The sequence below is a fragment of the Scyliorhinus canicula genome, chromosome 11, assembly GCF_902713615.1.
Source record: "Scyliorhinus canicula chromosome 11, sScyCan1.1, whole genome shotgun sequence".
Classification (NCBI taxonomy): Eukaryota; Metazoa; Chordata; class Chondrichthyes; order Carcharhiniformes; family Scyliorhinidae; genus Scyliorhinus; species Scyliorhinus canicula.
In genome coordinates, this window is record NC_052156.1 from 72,137,872 (window position 1) to 72,165,231 (window position 27,360).

The 27,360-nt window shown below is 43.1% G+C and overlaps 1 protein-coding gene across 1 annotated transcript in view; it reads left to right on the top strand.

Moving 5' to 3' along the window:
- Positions 1-27,360, top strand: part of LOC119973763 (protein bassoon-like) — a gene marked incomplete at its 3' end in the record, with an annotated part of 474,382 nt that overhangs the window by 345,864 nt on the left and 101,158 nt on the right. Inside the window, 1 exon segment of the mRNA XM_038812186.1 lies at positions 24,459-24,989. Coding sequence (XP_038668114.1) covers positions 24,459-24,989 — 531 coding nt within the window.

Genomic DNA, 27,360 nt, shown 5'->3' on the forward strand with positions numbered 1-27,360 from the left:
TGGCTTTCTGATGTGAACTCAATTTCCCACGGTGTTGCCATGTGGGTGTGCTGGGGCGTGCAAACATGGCAAGTAGCACCTTCGATGGAATTTCTAATCAGAAGCTGTTGATCAACCAGCTGTAGCTCCTTTCATGTATTGTCACGGTTAATATACTGTGATTCGAGTACTTCTAGGGAAGAATCCAACCTTGCGGTTAGTCAGGCATTAACATAGCTTGGTGGGATCATCAAGAATCTGCTGTGCCAGCTAGCTTTGGGAAAAGGAGTACCACCATGTATTAATTGTCTGCCAAAGCAGGGTTATTTTACCTCTGACTGTTCCATTATTCACATGTGGACACCCAAGACGTGATCCAACGGCCACGCTGTGCCTGAAAAGCAGTTCAGCGTGGTGCAGCGTGGCCGATAAAATCCAGGAGATCCCACTCACACGCCTCATGAGTTCTAACACAATCTCGCGAGAAGTTGCGATGTAAATCCCGGCCATTATGGGTGGGATCACTTTTTAGCAAATCTGCATATTAAACCGGGACAGCTGGTCTCACTTTAATGTGGAGGTTCGTGAGGTACCCGAGGCATTGGCATCTATCCCCTTCGCCTTGGAGCCCTCTGGAAAACGCTGTCCAGCACCGTTCCACACAAACGCAGACCAGACGGAAAGGCACTCATGGGGTTCTCCCAGGGAATTGGAGGCCCCAGGTACATGCCCTTTGGGTAGGTTGGTACCTTGGCATTGTTGGTGCAACCTGGGCACCCTGGCAATACCATCTGGGTGCCAGCCTGGCACTGCCAAGGTGCCTTGTAGCACTGCCAGCTGGCAGGGACACTGCCAGGATGCCAGGTTGGCACTGCCAAGGTGCCAAGCTGGCATTTTGTAGTTGCTGGCGATGCGTGATGTTCTTTTCAGTGCCCTGTGTGAGTTTTGGGGTTGAGGGGTGGGACCCTTTCCGTAGTGCGTTGGGCTTTGGGGATGTCGGGAGTAGTGTTGGGGGCTTCAGAGATTGGGGCGCAATTTCAAAAGGAGTTCCTCATCCTCGCATTCCCGCGGAGGCCCCTTATGTAATGCAAGTGGCGCTGCGAGCGTCGGGAAGCATGCAACTAAATGCGCTCGCTATGGGACTTTCTTCCCATTTGGTTGAATCATGCCTGTAGCTTCGCTCATGCCAGCCAAAATGCTTGATAGTCCTAATTTGATCCTTCCACGAGTTCTTTGTTTAATCTTGTTTGCCTGGTCCATGTTTGTGTCGATCAGTGCTGAACGGCACCTGTTGGCAGCTTCCCTGGGGAAGCCAGAAACTAACAGCAGAATTCTGCTCCTTGTTTTCAGCTACTGCCAGCCCCCTGTTCATGTTCAAATGATGTTCCTAAACTTTTCAGCTTACCACTTCCACCACCGGTGTGTTCAATGCCCTAATCTCACACAACCTATACCGAATAGAAATGTATGGCCGCGATCTTCCCAAAAGAGAACAAAGTGCCGAGCGAGCGCGTTTAGCCGCGTGTTTCCCGGCAATCGCAGTGCTGAGAAACACATGGCTATTTAACGCGACTTGCTTTGAATAAGGGGCCTGAATGAGGCTGCACATAACCCCCCCCCCGTCCCCCCCGTCCCCCGTCCCCATCCAGCCCGAGCACAATATGGGAGGCCCCCACCCCACCCTCCAACACCCAAGCTGGGCAACCCCGGCCCAATCGTCTGCGTGCAGAAAATGCCAGCTTGGCACCCTGGAACTGTCCCTGGAACCGCCATCTGGGCACCTTGGCAGTGCCAAGCTGGCACCCAAGTGGCAGTGCCAGGGTACCCAGGTGGCACCAGCAGTGCCAGGGCACCACCCTGCCCAAAGGGCATGCAGCTGGGGGCCTCCGTACCCCTTGGGAAACCCCACGTGTGCTATTCCCTCTGGTCCCCATTTGTGGGGACCAGTACCAAGCGGCGCTCGCCCGAGGTCCCCGAGGCGAAGGGATTGAATCCCAAGGCCTCGGGTATCTCAAGAATCTGCACATTAGAGTGAGGTTTACTGCCTCGTTCTAATATACAGATTTGCTAAAGAGTGGTGCCCACTGGGAACGGGATTCACCTTGCAACGACTCACGAGATCGCGCTGAATATCTGGGGGAGTTACAAGCCGGCTAGATCCCGGGAGCGGGGTCTCCAGGCTTTCAACAACCGTGCAGCGCCACAGCGAGCTGATTTTCTGGCGCAGCGTGACCGGAGGATCCGCCCTATATCTTCACCCATTTTTGCAATCAAAATTCCAGAATGCAATTCTGTATTTCAGCATAAAGTAAACCTTAACCATGATGCGATTCTAATGGCTCTTTGTTTAAGTATTGCTGGAAAAAGTGACATTTTGTCAAAGCTTTTCATCCTTCACACATCAGGGCTATTCACAAGAACATCAATGTGAGGGAAAACAACAATACATATATTGATACACAGGTTCCTCTTCTTTGCGGACAGAAATAACCTGCACACACATCGCCTGTTTCAGCTCAACAAAATAAGTAACATCCATTTGCTGGTTCATTCCTCAGGGCAATGCCTGGTCAAGCTGCCAGGTTTAAATTTCAAACCCAAGCCCCAAAAATCAAAGGGGAATATCGAACTGCCACATAAATGCAAAAATCTAGAAAATGCCGAGTTGCTTCACTAAAGGTTCTGGGCTTGTGGTGCCACAAAATGTTGGTCAAACTACACACGTGGCATGAGTGGGGTGGCAGGGGAGGGAGGCCAGCAACACAAAAAGTCATAAATGAAATTTATTTGTGTGCTGCAACCCATGTGACATTAGTCTGACATATAGAACATAGAACGATACAGCGCAGTACAGGCCCTTCGGCCAACGATGTTGCACCGACATGGGAAGTCAAAAACTAAAGGCCATCTAACCTACACTATGCCATTATCATCCATATGCTTATCCAATAAACTTTTAAATGCCCTCAATGTTGGCGAGTTCACTACTGTTGCAGGTAGGGCATACCACGGCCTCACCACTCTTTGCGTAAAAAAACTACCTATGACCTCTGTCCTATATCTATTACCCCTCAATTTAAGGCTATGTCCCCTCGTGCTAGCTCTCACTGTCCACCCTATCTAACCCTCTGATCATTTTGTATGCCTCTATTAAGTCACCTCTTAACCTTCTTCTCTCTAACGAAAACAACCTCAAGTCCATCAGCCTTTCCTCATAAGATTTTCCCTCCATACCAGGCAACATCCTGGTAAATCTCCTCTGCACCCGTTCCAAAGCTTCCACGTCTTTCCTATAATGAGGCGACCAGAACTGTACGCAATACTCCAAATGCGGCCGTACCAGAGTTTTGTACAGCTGCAACATGACCTCATGGCTCCGGAACTCAGTCCCTCTACCAATAAAGGCCAACACACCATAGGCCTTCTTCACAACCCTATCAACCTGGATGGCAACTTTCAGGGATCTATGTACATGGACACCGAGATCCCTCTGCTCATCCACACTACCAAGAATTTTACCATTAGCCAAATTTTCCGCATTCCTGTTATTCTTTCCAAAGTGAATCACCTCACACTTCTCTACATTAAACTACATTTGCCACCTCTCAGCCCAGCTCTGCAGCTTATCTAAGTCCCTCTGTAACCTGCAACATCCTTCCGCACTGTCTACAACTCCACCGACTTTAGTGTCGTCTGCAAATTTACTCACCCAACCTTCTGTGCCCTCCTCTAGGTCATTTATAAAAATGACAAACAGCAACGGCCCCAGAACAGATCCTTGTGGTACGCCACTCGTAACTGAACTCCATTCTGAACATTTGCCATCAACCACCACCCTCTGTCTTCTTTCAACCAGCCAATTTCTGATCCACATCTCTAAATCACCCTCAATCCCCAGCCTCCGTATTTTCTGCAATAGCCGACCGTGGGGAACCTTATCAAACGCTTTACTGAAATCCATATACACCACATCAACTGCTCTACCCTCGTCTACCTGTTCAGTCACCTTCTCAAAGAACTCGATAAGGTTTGTGAGGCATGACCTACCCTTCACAAAACCATGCTGACTATCCCTAATCATATTATTCCTATCTAGATGATTATAAATTGTATCTTTTATCATCCTCTCCAAGACTTTACCCACAACAGACGTGAGGCTCACCGGCCTATAGTTACTGGGGCTATCTCTACTCCCCTTCTTGAACAAAGGGACCACATTTGCTATCCTCCAGTCCTCTGGCACTATTCCTGTAGCCAACGATGACATAAAAATCAAAGCCAAAGGCTCAGCAATCTCTTCCCTGGATTCCCAGAGAATCCTAGGATAAATCCTATCAGGCCCCGGGGACTTATCTATTTTCACCTTGTCCAGAATTGCCAACACTTCTTACCTACGCACCTCAATGCCATCTATTCTAATAGCCTGGGTCTCAGCATTCTCCTCCACAACATTAACTTTTTCCTGAGTGAATACTGATGAAAAGTATTCATTTAGTATCTCGCTTATCTCCTCAGCCTCCACACACAACTTCCCACCACTGTCCTTGACTGGCCCTACTCTTACCCTAGTCATTCTTTTATTCCTGACATACCTATAGAAAGCTTTTGGGTTTTCCTTGATCCTACCTGCTAAAGACTTCTCATGTCCCCGCCTTGCTCGTCTTAGCTCTCTCTTTAGATCCTTCCTCGCTTCCTTGTAACTATCAAGCGCCCCAACTGAAACTTCACGCCTCATCTTCACATAGGCGTCCTTCTTCCGCTTAACAAGAGATTCCACTTCTTTGGTAAACCACGGTTCCCTCGCTCTACCCCTTCCTCCCTGCCTGACTGTTACGTACTTATCAAGAACACGCAATAGCTGTTCCTTGAACAAGCTCCACATATCCAGTGTGCCCAACCCTTGCAGCCTACTTCTCCAACCTACACATCCTAAGTCATGTCTAATGGCATCATAATTGCCCTTCCCCCAGCTATAACTCTTGCCCTGCGGGGTATACTTATCCCTTTCCATCACTAATGTAAAGGTCACCGAATTGTGGTCACTGTCTCCAAAATGCTCACCTACCTCCAGATCTAACACCTGGCCTGGTTCATTACCAAAAACCAAATCCAATGTGGCCTCGCCTCTTGTTGGCCTGTCAACATATTGTGTCAGGAAACCCTCCTGCACACATTGTACAAAGAACGACCCATCTAATGTACTCGAACTATATCTTTTCCAGTCAATATTTGGAAAGTTAAAGTCTCCCATAACAACTACCCTGTTACTTTCGCTCTTTTCCAGAATCATCTTCACCATCCTTTCCTCTACATCCCTAGAACTATTAGGTGGCCTATAGAAAACTCCCAACAGGATGACCTCTCCTTTCCTGTTTCTAACCTCAGCCCATACTGCCTCGGAAGAAGAGTCCCCATCTAGCATCCTTTCCGCCACCGTAATACTGTCCTTGACTAGCAGCGCCACACCTCCCCCTCTTTTGCCCCCTTCTCTGAGCTTACTAAAACACCTAAACCCCGGAACCTGCAACAACCATTCCTGTCCCTGCTCTATCCATGTCTCTGAAATGGCCACAACATCGAAGTCCCAGGTACCAACCCATACTGCCAGTTCCCCTACCTTATTTCGTATACTCCTGGCATTGAAGTAGACACACTTCAAACCACCTACCTGAACACTGGCACCCTCCTGTGAAGTCAAATCTGTGCTCCTGACCTCTATACTCTCAATCTCCCGTACCCCAAAACTACAATCCAGGTTCCCATGCCCCTGCTGAATTAGTTTAAACCCCCCCAAAGAGCACTAACAAATCTCCCCCCCCAGGATATTGGTGCCCCTCAGGTTCAGATGTAGACCACCCTGTCTATAGAGGTCCCACCTTCCCCAGAAAGAGCCCCAGTTATCCAGAAATCTGAATCCCTTCCGCCTGCACCATCCCTGTAGCCACGTGTTTAATTGCTCTCTCTCCCTATTCCTCGTCTCACTATCACGTGGCACGGGCAACAACCCAGAGATAACAACTCTGTTTGTTCTCGCTCTGAGCTTCCATCCTAGCTCCCTAAAGGCCTGCCTGACATCCTTGTCCCCTTTCCTACCTATGTCGTTAGTGCCAATGTGGACTACGACTTGGGGCTGCTCCCCCTCCCCCTTAAGGACCCGGAAAACACGATCCGAGACATCACTTACCCTTGCACCTGGGAGGCAACATACCAAACGTGAGTCTCTCTCGCTCCCACAAAATCTCCTATCTGTGCCCCTGACTATTGAGTCCCCAATTACTAATGTTCTACTCCTTTCCCCCCTTCCCTTCTGAGCAAGAGGGACAGACTCCGTGCCAGAGGCCCGTACCCCATGGCTTACCCCTGGTAAGTCGTCCCCCCCACAAGTATCCAAAACGGTATACTTGTTCCTCAGGGGAATGACCGCAGGGGGTCCCTGCACTGACTGCTTCTTCCCAGTCCCTCTTACAGTTACCCATCTATCTCCAGTCTTTGGTGTAACTACCTCCCTGAAGCTTCTATCTATGACCCCCTCTGCCTCCCGAATGATCCGAAGTTCATCCAGCTCAAGCTCCAGGTCCCTAACTGTCACTTGACAACAGCCCCTCCACAAACAACCTTCAAATTAGGCTGACCGCACTGCACGTATGCAAATTTCCCCAGAACAGCTGATCAGTAGCTCTGCTCTGCTGCCCTCTGCTTGTCTCTCAAAGTCATAATGTACGAGGTGATGAACTTAGGGTGGCACAGTAACACAGTGGTTAGCACTGTTTCTTCACAGCGCCAGGGTCCCAAGTTTGTTTCCCGGCTTGGGTCACTGTCTGTGCGTAGTCTGCATGTTCTCCCCGTGTGTGTGTGGGTTTCTTCTGGGTGCTCCAGTTTCCTCCCACAAGTCCCGAAAGATGTTTGTTAGGTGAATTGGACATCCGAATTCTCCCTCTGTGTACCCGAACAGGCGCCGGAATGTGGTGACCAGGGGCTATTCACAGTAACTTTGTTGCAGTGCTAATGTAAGCCTACTTGTGACAATGACGATTATTATTATTAGAAGGGACATAATCCAAGGTTGGGGTGTAAGAGAAGGCTAGGTTCAATCAGGAAAAGGACTAAAATGGAAAATAAAGTCTGGCATGACAAATGATTCAATCCCAGCAGTTCCTTTGTGTGTGAGGTTAAAACAAAACACCAGATCTGAAAAGGTTGAAGATTATTTGGAGGAGGAAAGAATTAATAGAAGTGGAACAATGTTGGGGTTCTGGATAGGAGCACGTTGTCAACGCCAATAATTGTATATTGTGGAGCTCGTCTTTTATCTCAAATTAGGTTCTTGTTGCGTCGGCTCAGCAGAGTAACAGAATGTTACCCACTGTCACAGTTGTCTCCATTTACATATAAGCCAATGCTGGTTTAAATTTCAAACAATATTTGGCAGTCCACTGTCAGTCAGCTGACTAACAATGGAATTATCTTAACAATATAATTGCTATACAATGTAATTGCTGAGACTTTGACGCAAGTTAAAGTGGACCAACTGTGTGATGAGAAAGTAAAGGAACTTCACATGCATGATGTTGCAAACCATGACAAACACTGCAGATTCCCAGAGTACCCCATGTCGTGTCACTTGCTACCCAATAAGTACCTGTACCGTAAATTTGCATTAAAACCCTGTAAACAGTGAATCGTCCTCGGTGGATCTCAGCTAAAGCATATCGCCTCTTTGAGCAAAAACTTCTGGTTTTAACACGAGACACATACAGCACTATATCCATGACAGAACTTGTAAAAGTCTATTGTTCCAGCTCTCATAATGTAACTTTTATTGCACAACTAACATATGCAACAGGAGTAGTGGAAAATTGCATCTGTCTGATTTGAAGGCTGAAATGTTCCAAGCTTCTCGGCATTTTCCTTTAGGCAACACTTTATCTTATTATATTTAAGACTATCATCTACTCCAGGCTTTATTTTTTTCAGAATTACATTTTATTACATCGTACATCAACTGAATGCACCCTTGGGTTGGAGCCATGAACATGACTGGCAGAAACCAAAGTCAGGTGACAGGAATAAAAAAACTTGTGTTCCTCTTTACCTGCTAAATAAACCCTAGTATTGCTGAAAAATTCGACATTTTGTCCAAACTTTTCATCTGGCACTCATTAGGGCAATCCTCAAGGAGAGCACGGTAGCACAGTGGTTAGCACAGTTACTTTACAGCTCCAGGGTCCCAGGTTCAATTGCCCCCTTGGGTCACTGTCTGTGCAGAGTCTGCACGTGCAGCCCGTGTCTGCGTGGGTTTCCTCCGGGTGCTCCGGTTTCCTCCCACAGTCCAAAGATGTGTAGGTTAGGTGGATTAGCCATGATAAATTGCCCTTAGTGTCCAAAAATGTTAGGTGGGGTTACGGGGATAGGGTGGAGGTGCAGGGTTAGGTATGATGCCCTTTCCAAAGGCCGGTGCAGACCCGATGGCCGAATGGCATCCTTCTGCACTAAATTCTATGATTCTGCACTGTTTGTTCTATGATGTGAGACCAATATGAGCGAAAATGTTATAAACTGCCCGGAACCTATTGGCTGGGAACAATTGCCTTGAGAAATATGAGCTCCCCACTGAGGGGTCACGTCAACCATTAGCAGTGCAGTTGTAACAATAGAGATGGCCAGTGTGGTACCAGCTAGAGAAGGAACCAGTAGTGAATTGCTGGTGCTTAGTACATGTTGTGGTAAGTAAAGTTACTTTGTGTTTGACTCTATAAGCTCGTTCTTCATTCATCGTGGCCCTCACAAAAGAAAACAACAAGTTTATGCTGTATGAGAAGAGAGTGCCGATTGGTTTGCAAGTGGACTCTGATATAGAGAGGTGTTGCTATGGAGAATGCACCAGTTGGGGCTTGGGTTCAAGCACAGCCTAGACTGGCTGTATGGATATAATTTCCTTTCTGTAACAACCCCAAATAAAATAAGCTTTGGCAGTATTAATTCAATTCCTACTGTATGCAAGTCCATGCCACAAAGCTATACATAGTTTGGCGTCCATCAGCCCAAAATTAGCTGGAGTTTGGCAGATATGGGAAGTTGAAAAAATAATTTGTACAGTAGGGGAGGCTTTTGAAGTTGGCAGTGAGACACAATGTTGGGAAAATGCAGAGAAAGCAGAACTCTGTATCGTTGAATCCTCGTTGTGGACGATATGAAAATTATTGATGGTACTATCTGCTACTGAGATCAGTCCTCTTGATGAATGCAAAATTCAATTATTTAATTTAAATTGAAATGTGAAAATCTAGAACGTCAGACACCTGCAATTTGTATCAATGGTCTTCATATCTTTAAAAGACCATGAGACCAATCTGAGGATTGAATACTAAATGGCACACTGAATTCACGCAGACTTTGAGCAGAAAATGAAAGTATATTTAAGATAAAACTTCAGAAAATCAAATTCTTTTCAGATCAAGTGATGGAATCCTGAAGCGGCTTTTGTTGGGACGAGCATTTCAATATCCTTTTAGCTTGCACTAACCTACCTGCTGCATTGTAGCTCTCAATTAAATTTCTGTTTATCAACTCAAATTTAGCATTTCATGTGTCCTTTGTCTTTGCACACCGGGGACCAGATTTTTCTGTGGGCTTGGAGAAACCTGACCTGTGCACTTTTATGTCTTCTGAAATGGACACCTGACTTGTGTGACATTGCCTTTCCACACAGCTTGGGATTACAGTGCATTTACTGAGCCACAATGAAGGTTGTGGGGAGTATGGGTACAGGGGTGGGCTGGTTAGGAGTTCTCCAATGCAGCAACCCAAGTCCCAATATAGTTTAAAGGCCCCCTCGTATAACCCCAAGTCTCCAGTCTCTCTCTCTCTCTCTCTCTCTCTCTCTCTCTTCTTCCCCCCCCCCCCCACTCTCATGCCTCCGGAGATCACCCATGCCCTCCGCAGGTTGCCCATTCCATCCCCGCCACCCATGTGCTCCATGTATCGCTCAAAGTCACTGCACTATGAACAGTTCTCAGAAGCCGTGCAATAGCAATAGGAATTAGTTTAAAATCGTTTAAAAAATTAAGCCTCTCACAATCTAATCAACACACAACCATTGGTGCGGGATAGAAAAAAACACACTGGTGCAAATGAAAATTCTTTAAATGCCAATTGGGTTTTTAAGAAAACAAGGAACCACATGAAAACATATGAATTAGGAGCAGGATAGGCCATTAAGTCCCTCAAGCCTACTCCAACATTTAATAGCATCATGGCTGATCTATCTAACTGTGGCCTCAACACCACCATACAGCCTATCCCTGATACCCTTTAACTCTGTAATTAGTTAAGAATCTAACCACCTCTGCCTTAAAAATATTCAATGACCCAGTCTTCACCGCTCTCCTGAGGGAGTGAGTTCCACAGACCACATGGTCTAGAATTAAAGTGACCATTTATTAGTAATCAAAAGCCTGTTGGAGTGGAACAAAAAATAATCAAAAAGATTAATTAAATATTGGTCTTTAGAGAGTGGGAAACATGAGAAAATGATGCTTAGTTATACAGAGCTTCGGCCAGCCAAATTCAGAAAGAATAATTTTAGTCACTGAACTGAAGGAAAGATGTAAATTTGGTTGTATTCCTTAATTCAGGAGTCATCCAATGAAGATCTTTAAAATGATAGAATTGATCGGGAAGATACAGTGGAACTTTGCATACGGAAGATGAAATGCATGAAAAGAAAAGGTAGCATAATTTAAGGGCATAATCCTATATTCTTCTCAAAGGCATATTCTATTATTACAACCTCTTAAACGTTACAGTTGTTCTGAGAATAATAGACCACTTGCTGAGCTGAAGCCAATTTTAGTCTTTTAAACCCAGCCAAGCATTCATAATGGCTATGGCTATCACAGCAAAAGCTTCCAGTTACATTGCCTAAAACTGACGGGATAGAATGGTATCATAGAATTTACAGTGCAGAAGGAGGCCATTTGGCCCATCGAGTCTGCACCGGCTCTTTTGAAAGAGCACCCTATCCAAGCCCACACCTCCACCCAATCCCCATAACCCAGTAACCCCACCCAACACTAAGGGCAATTTAGCATGGCCAATCCACCTAACCTGCACATCTTTGGACAGTGGGAGGAAACCGGAGCGCACACGGGGAGAACGTGCAGACTCCGCACAGGCAGCAACCCAAGCCGGGAATCGAACCTGGGACCCTGGAGCTGTGAAGAAATTGTGCTAACCACTATGCTACCATGCTACCCTCTGTATCCTATTTCCTTTTCAAAAGACACTACCTTATAATCAATGGAAAGGAGCAGATGCAGATTTTTTCCAACTTTCTAAAGTAGATTTTTTAGAAACAACTTTCTAAAGCAGGGGTTTTTAAAACAACTTTCTAAAGTAAGGTTTTTTTTTTTGAACAGCCAGAGCAGTCCATTTACTCAAATCACAGCACAAAATATGACAATAGAGGCTGACAGAATTTCTTTTGTACATGTTTTAAACAAATTAGTGCACTTTCTTCAATGCAACAAGTACTGTAATGCATCGCAATGCTTAGACAATGGTAGTCAACGTAAGAATCAACTTGCCTTTGGAGGACAAATGAATAATTGCATTAAAAACACATTACATTACAATAAACATTCAAGAGTGACATTTGAAGCTGCAAAACTATTTTGTTCTTGCTTTTCAGAATGTTTCCAACTACCACGCTTCCCAAGTGTTCACAAAGGAGGTTTTTTTTTAATAAGACTTTCAACCCCCACACCACACTAAAATTACCTGCGGGAGGAATACAATCTTCCTGTGGTCTGAAAAAGGGGAACCTGGACCTAGAAGCTGTGTGTGGGTGGTTCCCATCAAAGGTCTTCCTGACCTGAGAGAAGCAGCATAAAAATAGCGTGAGGCTGAGAAGGCAAAGCAAAATAGCTTTTCCAGTAAAAAGTAAGTTCAGTATTTCCAAACCAATTCACACCACCATTGGGAGACCAAAATCTCATCCTGGATGTCACCTGATCTAATGCTGCTTATAATATGTCAGGAGCTTGTTCCCATTGTTTATTTTACTGTTGAAGGGTGGAGATGTGGTGGGGAAGAGGCGGTTGTCATTTGGGATGGCTGCTGCTAATGGATTTGTGTAATATTTCAGTGGAGCACATCAAGCACCCAGTTCAACATTTGCTTAGAGAGCTTCCCCTAGTCATTATGGATTGCTATGGTGGGTTGCTATGGTGCAATATACTATTTCTGAACTATTATCCCAGTCTTCATGGTTCAAGGATAATGAGTACCTAGTCAGTATGTTGTTGGCAAGCAGATTTTTGTTCTTGTTGTGTTCTGTTATGTCACTTAAAATAACCTTCTAAAGTTTCCCAAATGTTGGCCAGAATAGGAAAAGCAATATGGACTGCAAAACAAATTCTCGAAATCGTACAGTTCCAGGTTTGATCAATAGTTTGCATAGAGTCAACTGATTTCACAACTGATTTCACAAAGAGGGTCTCTATCTCGACAGCTCCCATTGCTGGTTGGCCAAAGCTGTAGAGAAATGTGCATTAGGTATAATTAGGATTCAACCTCAACTGTGAAATTCTCCACAATTTAATATCACACCTGTGATGTTAATCTCAGTCCACACATAAAATATGGACATTTGGGTAATGTTTATAGGTATCTGTTGGTATTTAGTGTTACATCTCCATTTCCAAGTAAGGTGGAGAGGAATTGTAGAAACAAATGAGGCAGCTGCACAGTTCTCCATTCCTGTACAATGAATAGTTGGTGATCAGATCGTGAATTTTCAGGCTACAGATACATGGATATACTTTCCACATTTCCAGCTGGTTATTGCTCTTATCAAGTAACTACTTTGTGTCAGAAATGCATCACTTTTGCAGACCATATATTAAATGTTGCCAAAACGTGTGCAGTATAAATTATGGCTTGCACCATATATATCTTAAGTTTAATATATACACATGCCTTCTTGAAGTAAATATGTCCATATGTGTGCTTCTTTCTCATTTGAGCAAGCTTGCTTAACCACTTTCCAGTATTCTGTGGTGAAATATTGACTTCAAAATGTGAGAATCCATTGCATATGAAAGGACAGATTGAAATTTCCATTTTCTCCATTCCTGACTGGGTTCTTGTTTTGATGAATGACCAGTACGATCCGCAGTGTTCATACAGTCACGTTTTCCCTTTGGAGAGATCATTAGAGCTGCCATATGTCAATGGCAATGTGTTTCATTTTCTCTTCTCTTGTCCATTCCCTTACTGACATAGCAACTTATTTTCTTCTTTTATGATATTCTCCATGATCAGTTCTCCTGTATTTTCTCTCTGAAAAAAAATTGAACATTTGCCATTGGAGCCTGAGTAGCATGTCACAGCGTATTTGAATTTTAATTTGTTGTAGCAAAATTAGATAGAACACCTATCATGAGCAATCATGTTTCATATATGACAAGATCCAATTCTGTGTTATTAAAAGATGACTGAGCTGAAACTCGAAATATCCAAAGCACTGGCGGAATATATTATGTATCACATAACATGTGACTTTGAGATACGTTGCGGAGAGCCTGCAATGGAGTTTTTCTTTTTTACCTGAGCTTCCAGTTGTCATGGAGTTCCCAAAAGTAAGTGGAGAAGGTATAATGAACTTTGGATGATTTTGCTTGATTGTTGGTAGACACCATCCAATAGATTGTGTAATAATCGTAATTTTTTTCAAACACAAAATTCCATTTTACTGAATTATGGGATTCAACCATTTCATCAAAATGCTAAAATTTAACTGCTTATTTTGTGTAATTTTTTATTGAGTAATTAAGATGAAAATAGTTTGAAAATAGGAGCAAACAACAAGCATGCAACGAAAGGAAAATGGACTACCGTTTGTCTGAAAGCGTCAAAAGGGTAGAAATTACGTTTATTAAAAAAAAAACTAGGATATCTACTTGAGGTGTCTTAACGTGCAGGGCTATGGAGCAAGAACTGAAAATTGGGATTAAATTAGCGTGACTCTTTTTCAGCCAGGATAGACATGATGGGCTGCATGGCCTCATTCTGTGCGGTGCTATGCTTCTAAAGGGTTAAATAAGAATGTATCTGGACTCCATTCAGAAATCAATACCATTGCAGCAGTCTGGGGCCAAGATCAATTTGACTACAAAAGACATGTTGTTGAACAAGAATTCTAGAAAATGTCATGCTTTGCAATATTGTGTAAATATGTGATACTTGGGATTAATGACAGCATGAATAACAGAAAATACTTCCTAATATTTTTTTCTATCGAGATAGTAATATCCCACAGAATTACATATTAAAAATAACCAGAGACACCTTCTATGATGGTTATATTACTGACAGGGACCATAACAATTCCTTAAAGTCAAACTAGTTTTACATCAGCAACATTTAAAAAAATGAAATGTATTGGTAATAAAATTCCCTGGTAATCAACTCCACTGTATTCTTCAACGCATTTTCAGATAGAGATTGGAATTGTTCACTCTTCATCCTGGACGTCATTGCACATTGACAGTATGGTGCACATTAACTCTCAGCATCTGCATAGGAAACTGCTGCCAACATTAAAACACATCAAAATTAGCACTGACCCCAAAGCATTTGCAGCATGCATTGTAAAAATGACTCAGTAGAGAATTCAAGTCTGTCATCTGATAAGAGGGTATTAATGACCTTCAGCTACTTTTCACCATTACCAACTACCAACTTAAACACCTCTCCCCTACCGTCACCACAAGATGCCATCCATGACTCAGTGATGGTGCTCTTGCCTCAGGGTTCCGTTCCACTCTAGAAATTTGAACACATAATCCAAGTTTATGCTCCAATGGAGTTATGAGAGTGCGTTGCACTGTCAGAATTTCTGTCTTTCAGAGGAGACATTAAACAAAGGGCCTGTCTACTCCCCTGATGGATGTCAAAGATTCCACAGCATTAGATGAAGAACAAAAGGGAAGATCTTGCAGTGCCCTGGTCAATAATTGTCCTTCAAACAACACAGTTTAATCAGATTACCTGGTCATTGACACATTGCTGTTTGCAGGATTTAGCAGTGAGCATATCTGCTGCTGTGTTTCCTATATTACAGTAGTATTTCAAAAGTACTTAATTGCCTATAAAGTGCTTCGTAATGTCCTGAGGTCATGACAGATGCTATATATAAATGCAATTCTTTCTATCTCACCTTCAACGACAAGTGGAAGAAGTTCATGGACTTCTCTGTTGTGAAGATTAAGAGTATCTGTTCAGTGACCTGTTCCACATCCTTCCATTTCCACCATAGCATTTATTCCTTTAAGCCTGTATTTATCTCTAGTTTTGGTCATTTGCCCTGACATCACATTCTCTGCCTTGATGACACTTTTTTTATATTGCCAGTTATCTTGTTGAATGCTTTGGGAATTTTTTGCTGCCTTAAAGATGCTTTATGGATGCAAGCTATTGTTGATATTGGGCTGGATTCTCCTGCCCCGCCCGCCGCAAGAACACCATGGGCGAGCCGCGTACAGTGGAGAACTCCATTGACCTCGGAAAGGATTCTCCGGACGTGGCCTGAGAACCCCACACATTATTTCTGGCCTATCTCTGTCATGCCTTCACTGGGCTCAACTCAGCCAATACACCCACCTCTTGCTCCTGCTAAGCTCTACCTCTTCACCATCCCTCTTGACCCTTCAACGGTTCCTATATTGTCAGACAATTTGTGTAAAATTCAGTCTTTGGCGAGCTGCAATTTTTTCAAATAAAACATTGAGAAGATCCTTCAATGGAATGAAAGCCATCTTGTGATTGGCGCCTGCCACAGAATTTGTATCCTTCCAACTGATTTCATCCTTTCCCTTAGCGATTGTCTTTATGTTGAACCAAACAGTTGGTAACTTTCAAATACTATTTTATCCCATACTAAACCTTGTCCTATCCATCACATCTTTCACACAATATTGTCTGCCTCTGGTCCTACCTCAGCCCGTCTGCTGCTGAAATGCTTATCCTTACCTTTATCATCTCAACCATTCCCAAAGAAAATACCAAACAAGGGTCACTGAAAAGGTAAAGAAATCCACCTAAGGTGGCCATCGAGCCAAGTCAAACAACTCAACAAAAAAGAACCCACAAACACCGTCAGCAAACTAACATTAAAACCCTTCCCTTCCCTCCACTTCAGTAACGCCATATTGAAACAGTGAAATAAAATACCCTATCCCAAAACGTGCAGTTAACAAAACACAACTAACTAAACACCCTAAGCTCATTCTATTCTCACAGACTAATTGTGAAGAGCTGCCGAAAACCTTCGATCTCCGCATCTGTAAGCTAACCCCTTCGCTAGCAGGGAGAATCTGTTGCTCGTTTTACTGGAGTGTGATTAAACGCCTCAGTTTAAAGGCCGTGTGCTTAACACTGCTATGGCTCTGTATATGTAATTATGCTCGGAGTCGCCAGGTGCCGTATTTAGACACCGTCACAAGTATATCAAGGTCAGGTTCAAAGTAATAAATCTGTACACCGATTAGTAAGTCCAAACGATTGGTGTTTATTATAACAAATATAATAAATACACATGCATACGCTAAAGAGACTAACTTACTTCTAATACTAAACAACTAAATACTTATCTAGACAGGAACAGGCAAGGTCAGGGAACAAGGCCTTCGTCCCGTTCTTGGTCTGCAACTCTCTGAACCGTAAAGTTGTCAGGATCTAGGAAGGTCTGGATCACGTAGCGATCGTTGTATTGGCATTTACAGTTCGATGGCTGATGGCTCAACGGCTGGTGATGGAACTGGAGTCAGGATGCGATGTAGCAGCAAAGCAGAGCCGAGCCGGAGCAACAAAACAGACCGAACCATGTGCGGGGTCTATTCTTATAGGTCCTAGAAGTCCGTGCCCCCTTGGGGCGGTTCTTTTACCTGCCAGGTATCGATTGGGCCTTTCCCAATCGATATCTCCCAAACCCCCCAATCTGAGGGTCGTTCCTCGATGGGTGGGGCGGTCCCTAAGGTTCTTTGTGTTGGTTACTGTGGCGCCATTCTGTCTGGGCGTCTACGCAAAAGTATCCATTGATACTTAAATGTTTCTATTGTGCGGGGTCTGGATCTGGATCACCTCATTACTATGCAGATCTGTTTCCATTTGCACCTTTGGCTGAAACTCTGCACCTGGCCAAAAACTGGTTTCTGTACGTGCAGAATGCAAATTAGTCTTCTGCAAACTGCTTGTCCTCACTAAGACTGTTTTTCCCTGCAGCCTTAGCAGTTCTCCATTTTGTAGCCCAGTGTCCATCTTAGATGGCTACAACTCCTAACTCGAAAGTAATATTATCTAGTTTACAATGTCACATTAGTGTTCAATTATCGAACCCAACAACAGCAATGAAAAGAGTAAGAGAACAATAAACTGATAACAAACCAACCCCGAACATGAAAAAACATCAAATATGAAGTGCCCATCTTCAGGGCCATAAAATAGATGAAACCATGTTCAATTTGAGCTTCCGAACAAAGGCATTTGCATCTTCCGGCATAGCAAAAAAGTGGTTTCCCCCCCCCCCCCCCCTTCTCCTCCCCCCTCCCCCAATAGTCACCCAAAGGCGAGGCAGGTAAATCATTCCGAATCTGACTCCATTTTTACCCAAGATGGCTTTCACTCCATTGGAGGCAGCTCTTCGTTTTTCCAGGTCCGCACTCATATCTTGGTACAGCATGATGAAGGGACATTCCCATTTTATATCTCCATGCTCTCTAGCCCAGTGAAGGGCCTGTTCTTTTTCCTTGAAGCTATGGAATTATGCAATGACTGCACAAGACAAATCTCCAGATCAAGGCTTCAGTCACAGAGAGCAACGGGCCCAGTCTGACTCTGGGGGGGAGGGGAGGGCACGGATGGGAACACACCCTCACCCACCATCTTGCCAAACATGCCTGAAAAATATTCAGTTGGGGTGCGGCCCTTTATTTTTGTCTCTCCTGGGCATCTCCTTAGGGTAGAAGCTCCATTCTACTAAATTATTGGGTTTTTAAAACGTAATCAATTTGTCGTGCCAGAATAGAGGGTAAAAAAATCAGCTTCCTAACGGGAGCCACTTTGTGTGCTTCCTCTCCCTACATTGTGTCCCGGAAGTCCCGCAATGGTTGTAATCTTACAAAATTTCCTAGACTTTGGAAAGGTCCCAGTGGATTGGAGAAACTCAAATGTAACAACTTTACTCAAGAAAGGAAGGAGACTGAATGCAGCAAGCTATAAGCAAGTTAGCCTAACATATGTCATTGGGAAAATGCATTATTATGTAAGAACCTGTAGGACATTTAGAAAATCATAGTACAATCGAGCAGAGTCACCATGGTTTTATGAAAGGAAAATTGTGTTTAACAAATTCGTCAGAGTTCTTTTGAGGATGTAACAAGCAGGGTGGATAAAGAGAACCCATGTTATTTGGATTTCCAAAAACATTCTATAACGTGCCACATAAAAGGTTGCTCCATAGTAAAAGAACTCATGGCATTGTTGAGGTAATATATTAGCATTGATAGATGATGGGCTAACCAACCAGAAACTGGAGAGTCAGCAATGGATCATTTTCAGCTTGGCAAACTGTAACCAGTGGAGTGCAACAGGGATCAGTGGTGTCATCTCAGATGTTTACAACCTATATTCATGACTTGCATGAAGGGACTGGGTGTATTGTAGCCAGAATTACTGATGATACTAAGATAGGTAAGACAGCAAGGAGGAGGACAGAAAGAGCTGGCAAAGGGATATAGATTGGTCAAGTGAGTGGGCAAAAATGTAGGAAAATGTAAGGCTGTCCAATTCGGAAAGAGAATAAAAAAGCAGAATATTATTTAAATAGAATCTGCAGAATGATCCTTGTCCATGAATCACAAAACGTTAGCATACGGGTACAACAGGTAATTATGGAAGCAAATGGAATATTAGTATGAAGTATGAGGTAGGGAAGTCTTGTCACAGTTGCACAGGACATTGGTGAGATTGCATTTGGGTACAGTTTTAGTCTCCTGATTCAAGGAGTTTTATACTAGCATCGGAGGCAGTTCAGAGAAGGTTCACTGGATTGATTCCTGGGGCGAAGGGGTTGTCTTATGAGAAAAGAATGAGCGAGTTTGTTCATTGAAGTTTAGAAGTATGAGAGGTGACCCTTTTGAACATATATGATTCTTAGGGGGCTTGACAAGGTAGATGCTGAGACTGTTTCCCTCATGTGGAAATTGAGAACCAGGAGGCACAATTTCAAAATAAGGCATCTCCAATTTAGGAAGAAGATGACAAAGAAGTTCTTCTCTGAGGATCGTTAATCTTTGAAATTCTCTACCCCAGACAACAGATGAGCCTCGGTCATTGAATATATTCAAGGATTTCAGACTGTGTTAGACAGAGTTTTGAGCTCCACGGGATTTTAGGGTTATAGGGGCCAGGCAGAAAAGCTGAGTAGTGGCTTTAATCAGATCAGCCGTGATCTTATTGAATGGTACTGCAGGCTTGAGGGGCCGAATGGCCCCCACCCCACACCTTTTTAATGTTCTTTTGTTAAATTTAACATGGAATTACAAAGAATTTACAGTGCAGAAACAGATAATTCAGCCCAGATTATCTATGCTGGTATTTATGCCTGATATAAGCCTCCTTCCATCTTAATTTACCTTATTCAATCAATAAATCTTTTTATTCTTTTCTCCCTTGTATACATATAGCTTTCCTTTAAATATGTCTTTGGATTCAGGACTACATAATACAGACAACTGAAAGCTAAGATCATAAAAGCACCTTGCCGTGGATTTCGCCTTCTTATCCTAGTAGCAGATTTGCAAACCCACGTATTTTCACAAGCCCCAGGGCTGGCTCCTTCACGCTGAACATTTGTTCCTCTGAAGCAGTTGTTAAATCATTTTGACACCCTACAAAGATGCACATAAACAAGTGTCTAAAGTTGGGTTTGGCTGAAGATGGCAAAACTTGATGAAATGCACTACTTAAGATATTCTTGATCACTGTTCTCACTGCAACAATGACTCAGAACTGACACACTGCCAGAGTGGTATGTGGTGGTGACTTTGATTGCTCTGTTGCTTTTGCTGTGGCTTTGCTGATTCATGCACGCTGCCTTCTCCCTGAAAGAGCTTCTCAAAAATCGTGATTGGTTTTAGATTCAAGATTATTTTAGCATTTCCCTTTGTTTCCTCTTTCAAGATAACCATTTTCGTTGTTTTTATTTTATTGAGCATGAGATGTGAAACATTGGGCTGGCTTCTCCTGTTTCCCAGCCATATGTTTTTTGGTGGCACGTCATCCACTGGCGGGGGGATTCTGTCTTCCCATTGCTTGTCAGTCGGATTTCCCATTGAAGCCACTCCATGCCGCTTAGAAAACTGCTTGCCGGGGGGTGCTGCTGGTGGGAAAAGTGAATTGAAACAGCCGGAAAATTCTGGTCATTGTTTATGTTACATATAGTGACTCACTATAAGACAATCGTTTTTCCTGCTTTCCTTCCAAAGTAATCATCAGATATGTCTCATTTTTGATGAAAAAAGAGGTCCAAACACTTTTTATCGATTTGTGCTCAAAATGTACACTGTCAAGCACTGGTGCCCACTGCGGTTGTTGGCTACTGTTCTCTCTCATTTATAATGAGTCACAATGCGCTTCATAATATGCTTCATTAAATTTGTCAAAACCGTTTTTTGCAACCTGCGAAAGCACATGAAAAAAAGATGCACACATGGGTAAGCCTGCAGTTAATAGGGTGCAATTCATTCAATTCTCGTAGTTGTGCTTGCCCTACAAAAAGAACTATCCTGTGAGTCACTGCAGCTGTCTATTTTGGGTTATTTCTTTTTATGTCGCTACAGGAATCACTTGAACAGCTGTCTACATTGTATTGAATAGAATCTGACACTATTGAATAAAGCTTGACATTCCTAACACCACCTTGTGAAACTTGGAGACTAACAGTCTACCACACAGTTATCACAGGTATGAACATCCCGCACCAACTTGCAGTGAAACAAACTTCCCCTGCCCCAATTAACCTTTAACAACCAAATATTGAATAGGCTAGGTTGCAAGATTATATAATTTTAGAATCCTCAAATAATTCGGGGCAGCGGGGTAGCATGGTGGTTAGCATAAATGCTTCACAGCTCCAGGGTCCCAGGTTCGATTCCCGGCTGGGTCACTGTCTGTGTGGAGTCTGCACGTCCTCCCCCTGTGTGCGTGGGTTTCCTCCGGGTGCTCCGGTTTCCTCCCACAGTCCAAAGATGTGCGGGTTAGGTGGATTGGCCATGCTAAATTGCCCGTAGTGTCCTAATAAATGTAAGGTTAAGGGGGGCGGGGTTGTTGGGTTACGGGTATAGGGTGGATTTGAGTAGGGTGATCATGGCTCGGCACAACATTGAGGGCCGAAGGGCCTGTTCTGTGCTGTACTGTTCTATGTTCTATGTTCTAAGTCATGAGCAATGTTATGTCACTAACTTTACATTGGTAAATGGTTAAATTACTGTTGAGCTAGAGGTACCCTGGTCCTTAAATCAAGGACCACCGTACCACCCAAACTTGCTTTCGGATGTCTTCAAAAAGTAGGTCATGTATTCTTCCATTTTACCAGAGACAGTCCCAATATATCAGAATCTTAGAACATAGAACATACAGTGCAGAAGGAGGCCATTTGGCCCATCAGGTCTGCACCAACCCACGTAAGCCCTCACTTCCACCCTATCCCTGTAACCCGATAACCCCTCCTAACCTTTTTTTTGGGACACTAAGGACAATTTATCATGGCCAATCCACCTGCACATCTTTGGACTGTGGGCAAAAGCCAGAGCACCCGGAGGAAACCCACGCACACACAGGGTGAGCATGCACACTCCGCACAGACAGTGACCCAGCAGGGAATCGAACCTGGGACCCTGGCGCTGTGAAGCCAATGTGCTGCCATTTAAAGTTCTTACAAACTTTGTATTTGTAACTGCATACATATGTATGTATATATTTATTATAAAGCAATTTTATTTTTGATATGTTTACTAGATCATCAAGAAAATGCATTCACATTCTTATTTCTGGTGGTTGTGGAAGAAGTTCATTGATAGGGCTGACATTCTTGGTTTGACTATGTTTGCATGTCACAGAGGGTTGAAGTAACTAGTTCAGCATAGTTTCTGTGTAATCGACGAGTGAGGAGGAGGACATCTCCTGGACTCCTTTGCAAGTTGCCTAGGTATGGGGGCATGACCAGAATGTGGGCAATAGTTTGAACATTTTGCAGCAGTCATCACGAATGAAGGGATGAAACTGTTTTTCTGTCTGGTGTGATATGCTATGTGCAGTATTGAGCTGGTCATTCTGCTAAAGGTAATGGTACCTAGGGTCTGGTCCCAAGCCTCTTATCAGTTAGTTTTCCCTTAATATTTGAGCAAGGTCTCATTCTCAGGCTGTCCAGGTCACTCAGTTGGCAACTTAATGAACAACATTGGAAGTAGTTAGAGGAGGATCATGTGAATTTTATTGATCATACCACAATTGCAAAAACAATCTATTCCACCAAATTAACGCTGCATAAATTCTTATTTTTTAATTTAAAAAATAATTAATTTACCGGATGTGGGCGTCACTGGTTAGGCCAGCGTTTATTGCCCATCTCTAGTTGCCCTTCAGAAGGTGGTGTGAGCTGCTGTCTTGAACAACTGCAGTCCATGGGTGTAGATACACTCACTGTGCTGTTAGGGAGGGAGTTCCAGGATGTTACCCCAGTGACAGTGAAGGAATAGCGATATATTTCCAAGTCAGTGTGGTGAGTGACTTAGATGGATAACTCCATGTGGTGGGGGGTCCCAGTTATCTGCTGCTGTTGTCCTTCTGGAGGGTAGCAGTCATGGGTTTGGAAGATGCTGTCTAAGGAACCCTGGCGCATTACTGCTGTGCATCTTATTGGGTTGGAAGAGGTTACGTTTGCAGTTCCTTTTCTCCTGGGTGGCAAAGTTTCTGTGACAAACTCGCAAAAGTATATAAAAGGTAAGATTGGGACATCCCTGCCTGGTCCTGTCCTGGATTGGGGGTGCTCAATTGATGTGGAGTGACTCTGCAGGACTGTAAATAAGCCAAAATTTCAGGTACATTTGCCAGTTTTACTAATGAAAAGTACCCAGTTACAAAACATATCAATGCTGCGTTGTCACTCTGGTTATGATTTAGTGTCCAAAATGTTAGAGGATAAATACACCTTTGAATCAATAGACTTGAGTGAATTTAGTGTGCATCATCTTAGATCCATCATGTTAAATTACCCTCAGTATTAGTGACAGGAATGTAACTACAAGGCCCATAGCTCAAAATGCTCTTAACTACCAGTCCCATGGCTCAAAATGCTCTAACTACCAGTCCCATGGCTCAAAATGCTTTTTCCTCCAGGCAAAGTCAACATTGATCACAGTCACGCATTTCAAATGGACAAAGCATGAAAATTACAGCTATACTTGGCTGAAATCCTAGTATTAAGAGTGCCACTCCCTATATTTTGAGAATGTTAAAAAATGTGACAAATAAGAAATAAAATATCTATTTGAGACCCAGAGGATACACTGTTCTGTAACTTTTCATACATCCCTGGATCGACATAATTGGCAATTTATGAACCAATACTAGATCCAGGAAACTGAGGAAGCGACAGAGGATTAAACCTTTGTCTTTTCTATCCTAATTGGATAAAAGAAAGAGGCAGTGAGAGAGGCAGAATGATGTCATCTATTTCTTCAAAGGTTAACATCGGTCGGTTGAGCAATATTGACTTGTAAAGTGAATCTAGGCCCATATCAATGGAAAAGTTTGCTTACTTATTTTTGATGTTATGCGGAGCAATAGGAAAAAGAAAGAACTTTCTGTGAAAATGGAATCTGTGCAGTCATTGCATTCCAAGTAAACTAAGCAGATGATTTGCGGAAGAGTTTGTCTGTTCTGACTGGAGTTCTTATCACAAAAGTAAAATACTGTAGATGCTGTAAATCTAAAATTAAAACAGAAAATGCTGCAAATCTCAGCAGATCTGGCAGCATCTGTGGAAAGAGAGTCCGAGTTGGCATTTCAGTTCAGTGACCTTTCATCTGAACTACTGAATATATCCAGCATTTTATGTCTTTCTCCTTTGAATTCTTAAAAGTCTGCCCAGTAGTGTATAGGGTAAACGTGTAGGTCATATTCATAGCATCCAAATATTGAGTCCTCTTGCTATGGATCCCAGGGCACCGTAACTTTTTGGCAACTATTTGGTACTGATGCACAAGTTGTTTATGGGAATGACTGGAGATACTAAAGCTCAGAGCATATCCAGTGCACACCAGAAAATATTCACAAAGCCATAAAATTTATAGGTAATGCAGAAATCCATATTGTATTGCACCAGTTAACATCATCCTTTGTTTCTCTTGTCCATATAGAAAAAGGAATGGCTTTGCCTGAACTGTCAGACCCAACGGCTGATGTCTGGAAATTTGGGAGATGCACCACTACCAGTCCCACCATCAGCATCAAAGCAACAGCCAACAATGTCACCACACCATCAAGGACAGACAGGTGCCACTGTGCAACAAAGGAAAGGGGTTAGCCAACAGCAAGCTGGCCCTGTCCAGCAACAAAAGGCCCCTTTAGCACCAGGTCAGCAAGCCTCACGACAAAAAGAACCACCAACTTCTAAACCAGGACAACCCATGCCAACAAAACAACAAAGCCCTTTGGTTGGTGATAAGCTACAACCTCAGCAAACACCTCCTGGGCAAAGGGAGGGCCAACAGCCGCCTCAGAATGCAATCCAAAACAAGTCACAGTCAGCCAAAGAGAAGTCCAAACCTGCAGTACAGAGCACCACAACATCTGCACTGTCAAAAGAAAACAGCACAGACAAAAAAGTTGACACTTCTTCAAAGGAGAGCTCCCAAGCTGTTGAACAACAGAAAGCAAAAATTCAAGAGGTAAGTCGCCAACATGCATGCCATGACAAAGAACAAAAATTATTTAAATTTATGTTGAATTATTTTTTGACTGTGAAAATGCCATCTGTGAAGAAAAACTCATGTCAGTATCAAGGTCAGAGAAATGTATAGTTAAGGGGCCAATGGAGGAAAACAAATTGTAGAGCATTTCCCCTTCATGGTAACAACTTACTCTCCCTTCAAACCTGAATTTGAGGAGCTCAAAAGATTTTTTTTGAGATCTGTCTTCAAGATTGAAATAATATAGCCTGTAGGATAATACAACACAGAAGGAGGCCATTTGGCCATGTCCTTCCAAACCCTATTCTCAAACACCTCAACCTGTAGCTTTTTTCTCCATTTCCTCACCAGCCTTCACAAAATTAAGATTTTCTACAAGACTCTTCTCTTGTTCATGACTTCCTTGGCATCAACGTTGTTGCTAGTCCCTCAAAACTACAGGTATCAATCCCATCCTCAAAAGTCTACAGTTGACGTCACTAGCTTCTGCAACTTCTATATGTCTTTAGCCTCCCTTTCCTTTTTTCATATTTCCTGAAGATCTCATTACAACCTATATCTATGCTTGCGTGTCCCACTATTCTCTCTAGGAATCTTAGCTGTTGGGTTTCCAGCTATCTGCAGTACCAAAACAGCTCTTGCCAAAATCTCCAATCTTAAAAATCACCAACATCCTTTGTAAATGCTACCATCCTTGGGTATCGCCCCTTCCCCCGATCCAAAACTGTTTATTGCAGACCATCCTTTTCCTTTTCCATAACAAATTTAAATCGTATTGTGTTGTCGCTATCACTAAAATTCTCCCCTCTACCATCTCAAACACCTGTCTGGCTTTATTCCCCAGAATTAGATCCAGCATTGCACCTCCCCTTGTTGGACCTTCAAAATGCTGACATAGAAGGTTTTCTGAATACATTTCAAGAAATCCATCCCCTCATTGAACCCCCCTTCTACAAACATTCAATCCCTCCACTACCGATGAACAGTGGCAGCAGTGTGTACCATCTACAAGATGCACTGCTGGAACTCACCAAGGGTCCTTAGGCCACAACTTCCAAACTCATGACCTCTACCATCTGGAAGAAAAAGGGCAGCTGATATCTGGGAGCACGACCAGCAGGAGGTTCCCCTCCAAGTCACTCACCATCCTGACTTGGAAATGTATCACCATTTCTTCACTGTAACTGGGTCAAAATCATAAAACTCCATCCCGAACAGCACTGGGGTGTACCTATAACTCAGGGACTGCAGTAGTTAAAGCAGGCAGCGCACCACTACCTTCTGAAGGACAAATAGGGATGGGCAATAAATGCTGGCCTAACCAGCGACACCCACATCCCATAAATGATTTTTTTTTTTAAATATGTTTGCAGCACCACTGGTAGGTATAATGGCATTAGATACATTGCCATTTTTTATACATAACAGATAAAGATTCAGTTTAACTGAAGGAACAGAGGTGTCTTGAGTTTCTGTAATTTTCAAGATTAGATCATTCATTAATGGACCTGGCAAAGACTTTTTCAATCATAAATAGTTACCTAGCAGTTCTTCTTCAACAAGTAATTTATAATAAATGAGGTTTGGGTGAAAATTTTAATGGCAAGTGGGAACTGAGAGTTAAAATAAATTACATTAGATTGTGATTATATTTTAACCTCTAGCAACTGAATTTGAATCGAGGGAAAATTGAAATTGTGAAACTTACTTTTCTGCTATGATTCAGCAGTGAACATAATTTTAGACAGTCTTAACTAATTTTCAATAATTATGAGTCAGAAACAGTAAACTATGGTACCAGTTTATGCCAATCTGCATTTATTACAGAGGCCTCCTTGATAATTCATTTACAAAACACGTCACAGTAGTGGGTGAATCAAGTCATTTTTAGGGTCAAAGTTGAGGAGCTTCATTTAAGGTTAACTTCTCCATTGGGATAATCTCCTGGGGTTGTTTAAAATGACATAGGACGCCCAGAAGGAAAAAGTAGCTCACTTCTCGATGCTTTTCTTACTATTACTATTATATTAAAATAAGGCATGATCTGCCCAAATAGACCGGGAACTTTCCTTGGGGGAAAATCAACAGTAGTGCAGTGGGGAGCATTCAAAAAGAAGTGGGAAAAATACAACCCCAAGACATTTCTTTTAGGGTAAAATGTGCAACAACAAGCCCCCTGACATTCCAGAATGTTCTGGAATATTCAGGACTGGATAACAAGGAAAGGAGAGGCTATTAGCAGATACAAAGGGAGCAAATCAGTGGATGCCTTGGTGAAGTACAGGAAGCGCAGGGCAAACTTAAGAAAGCAATAGGACTTCCAGTGGTGGCCATGGAGTAAGTGGTAACA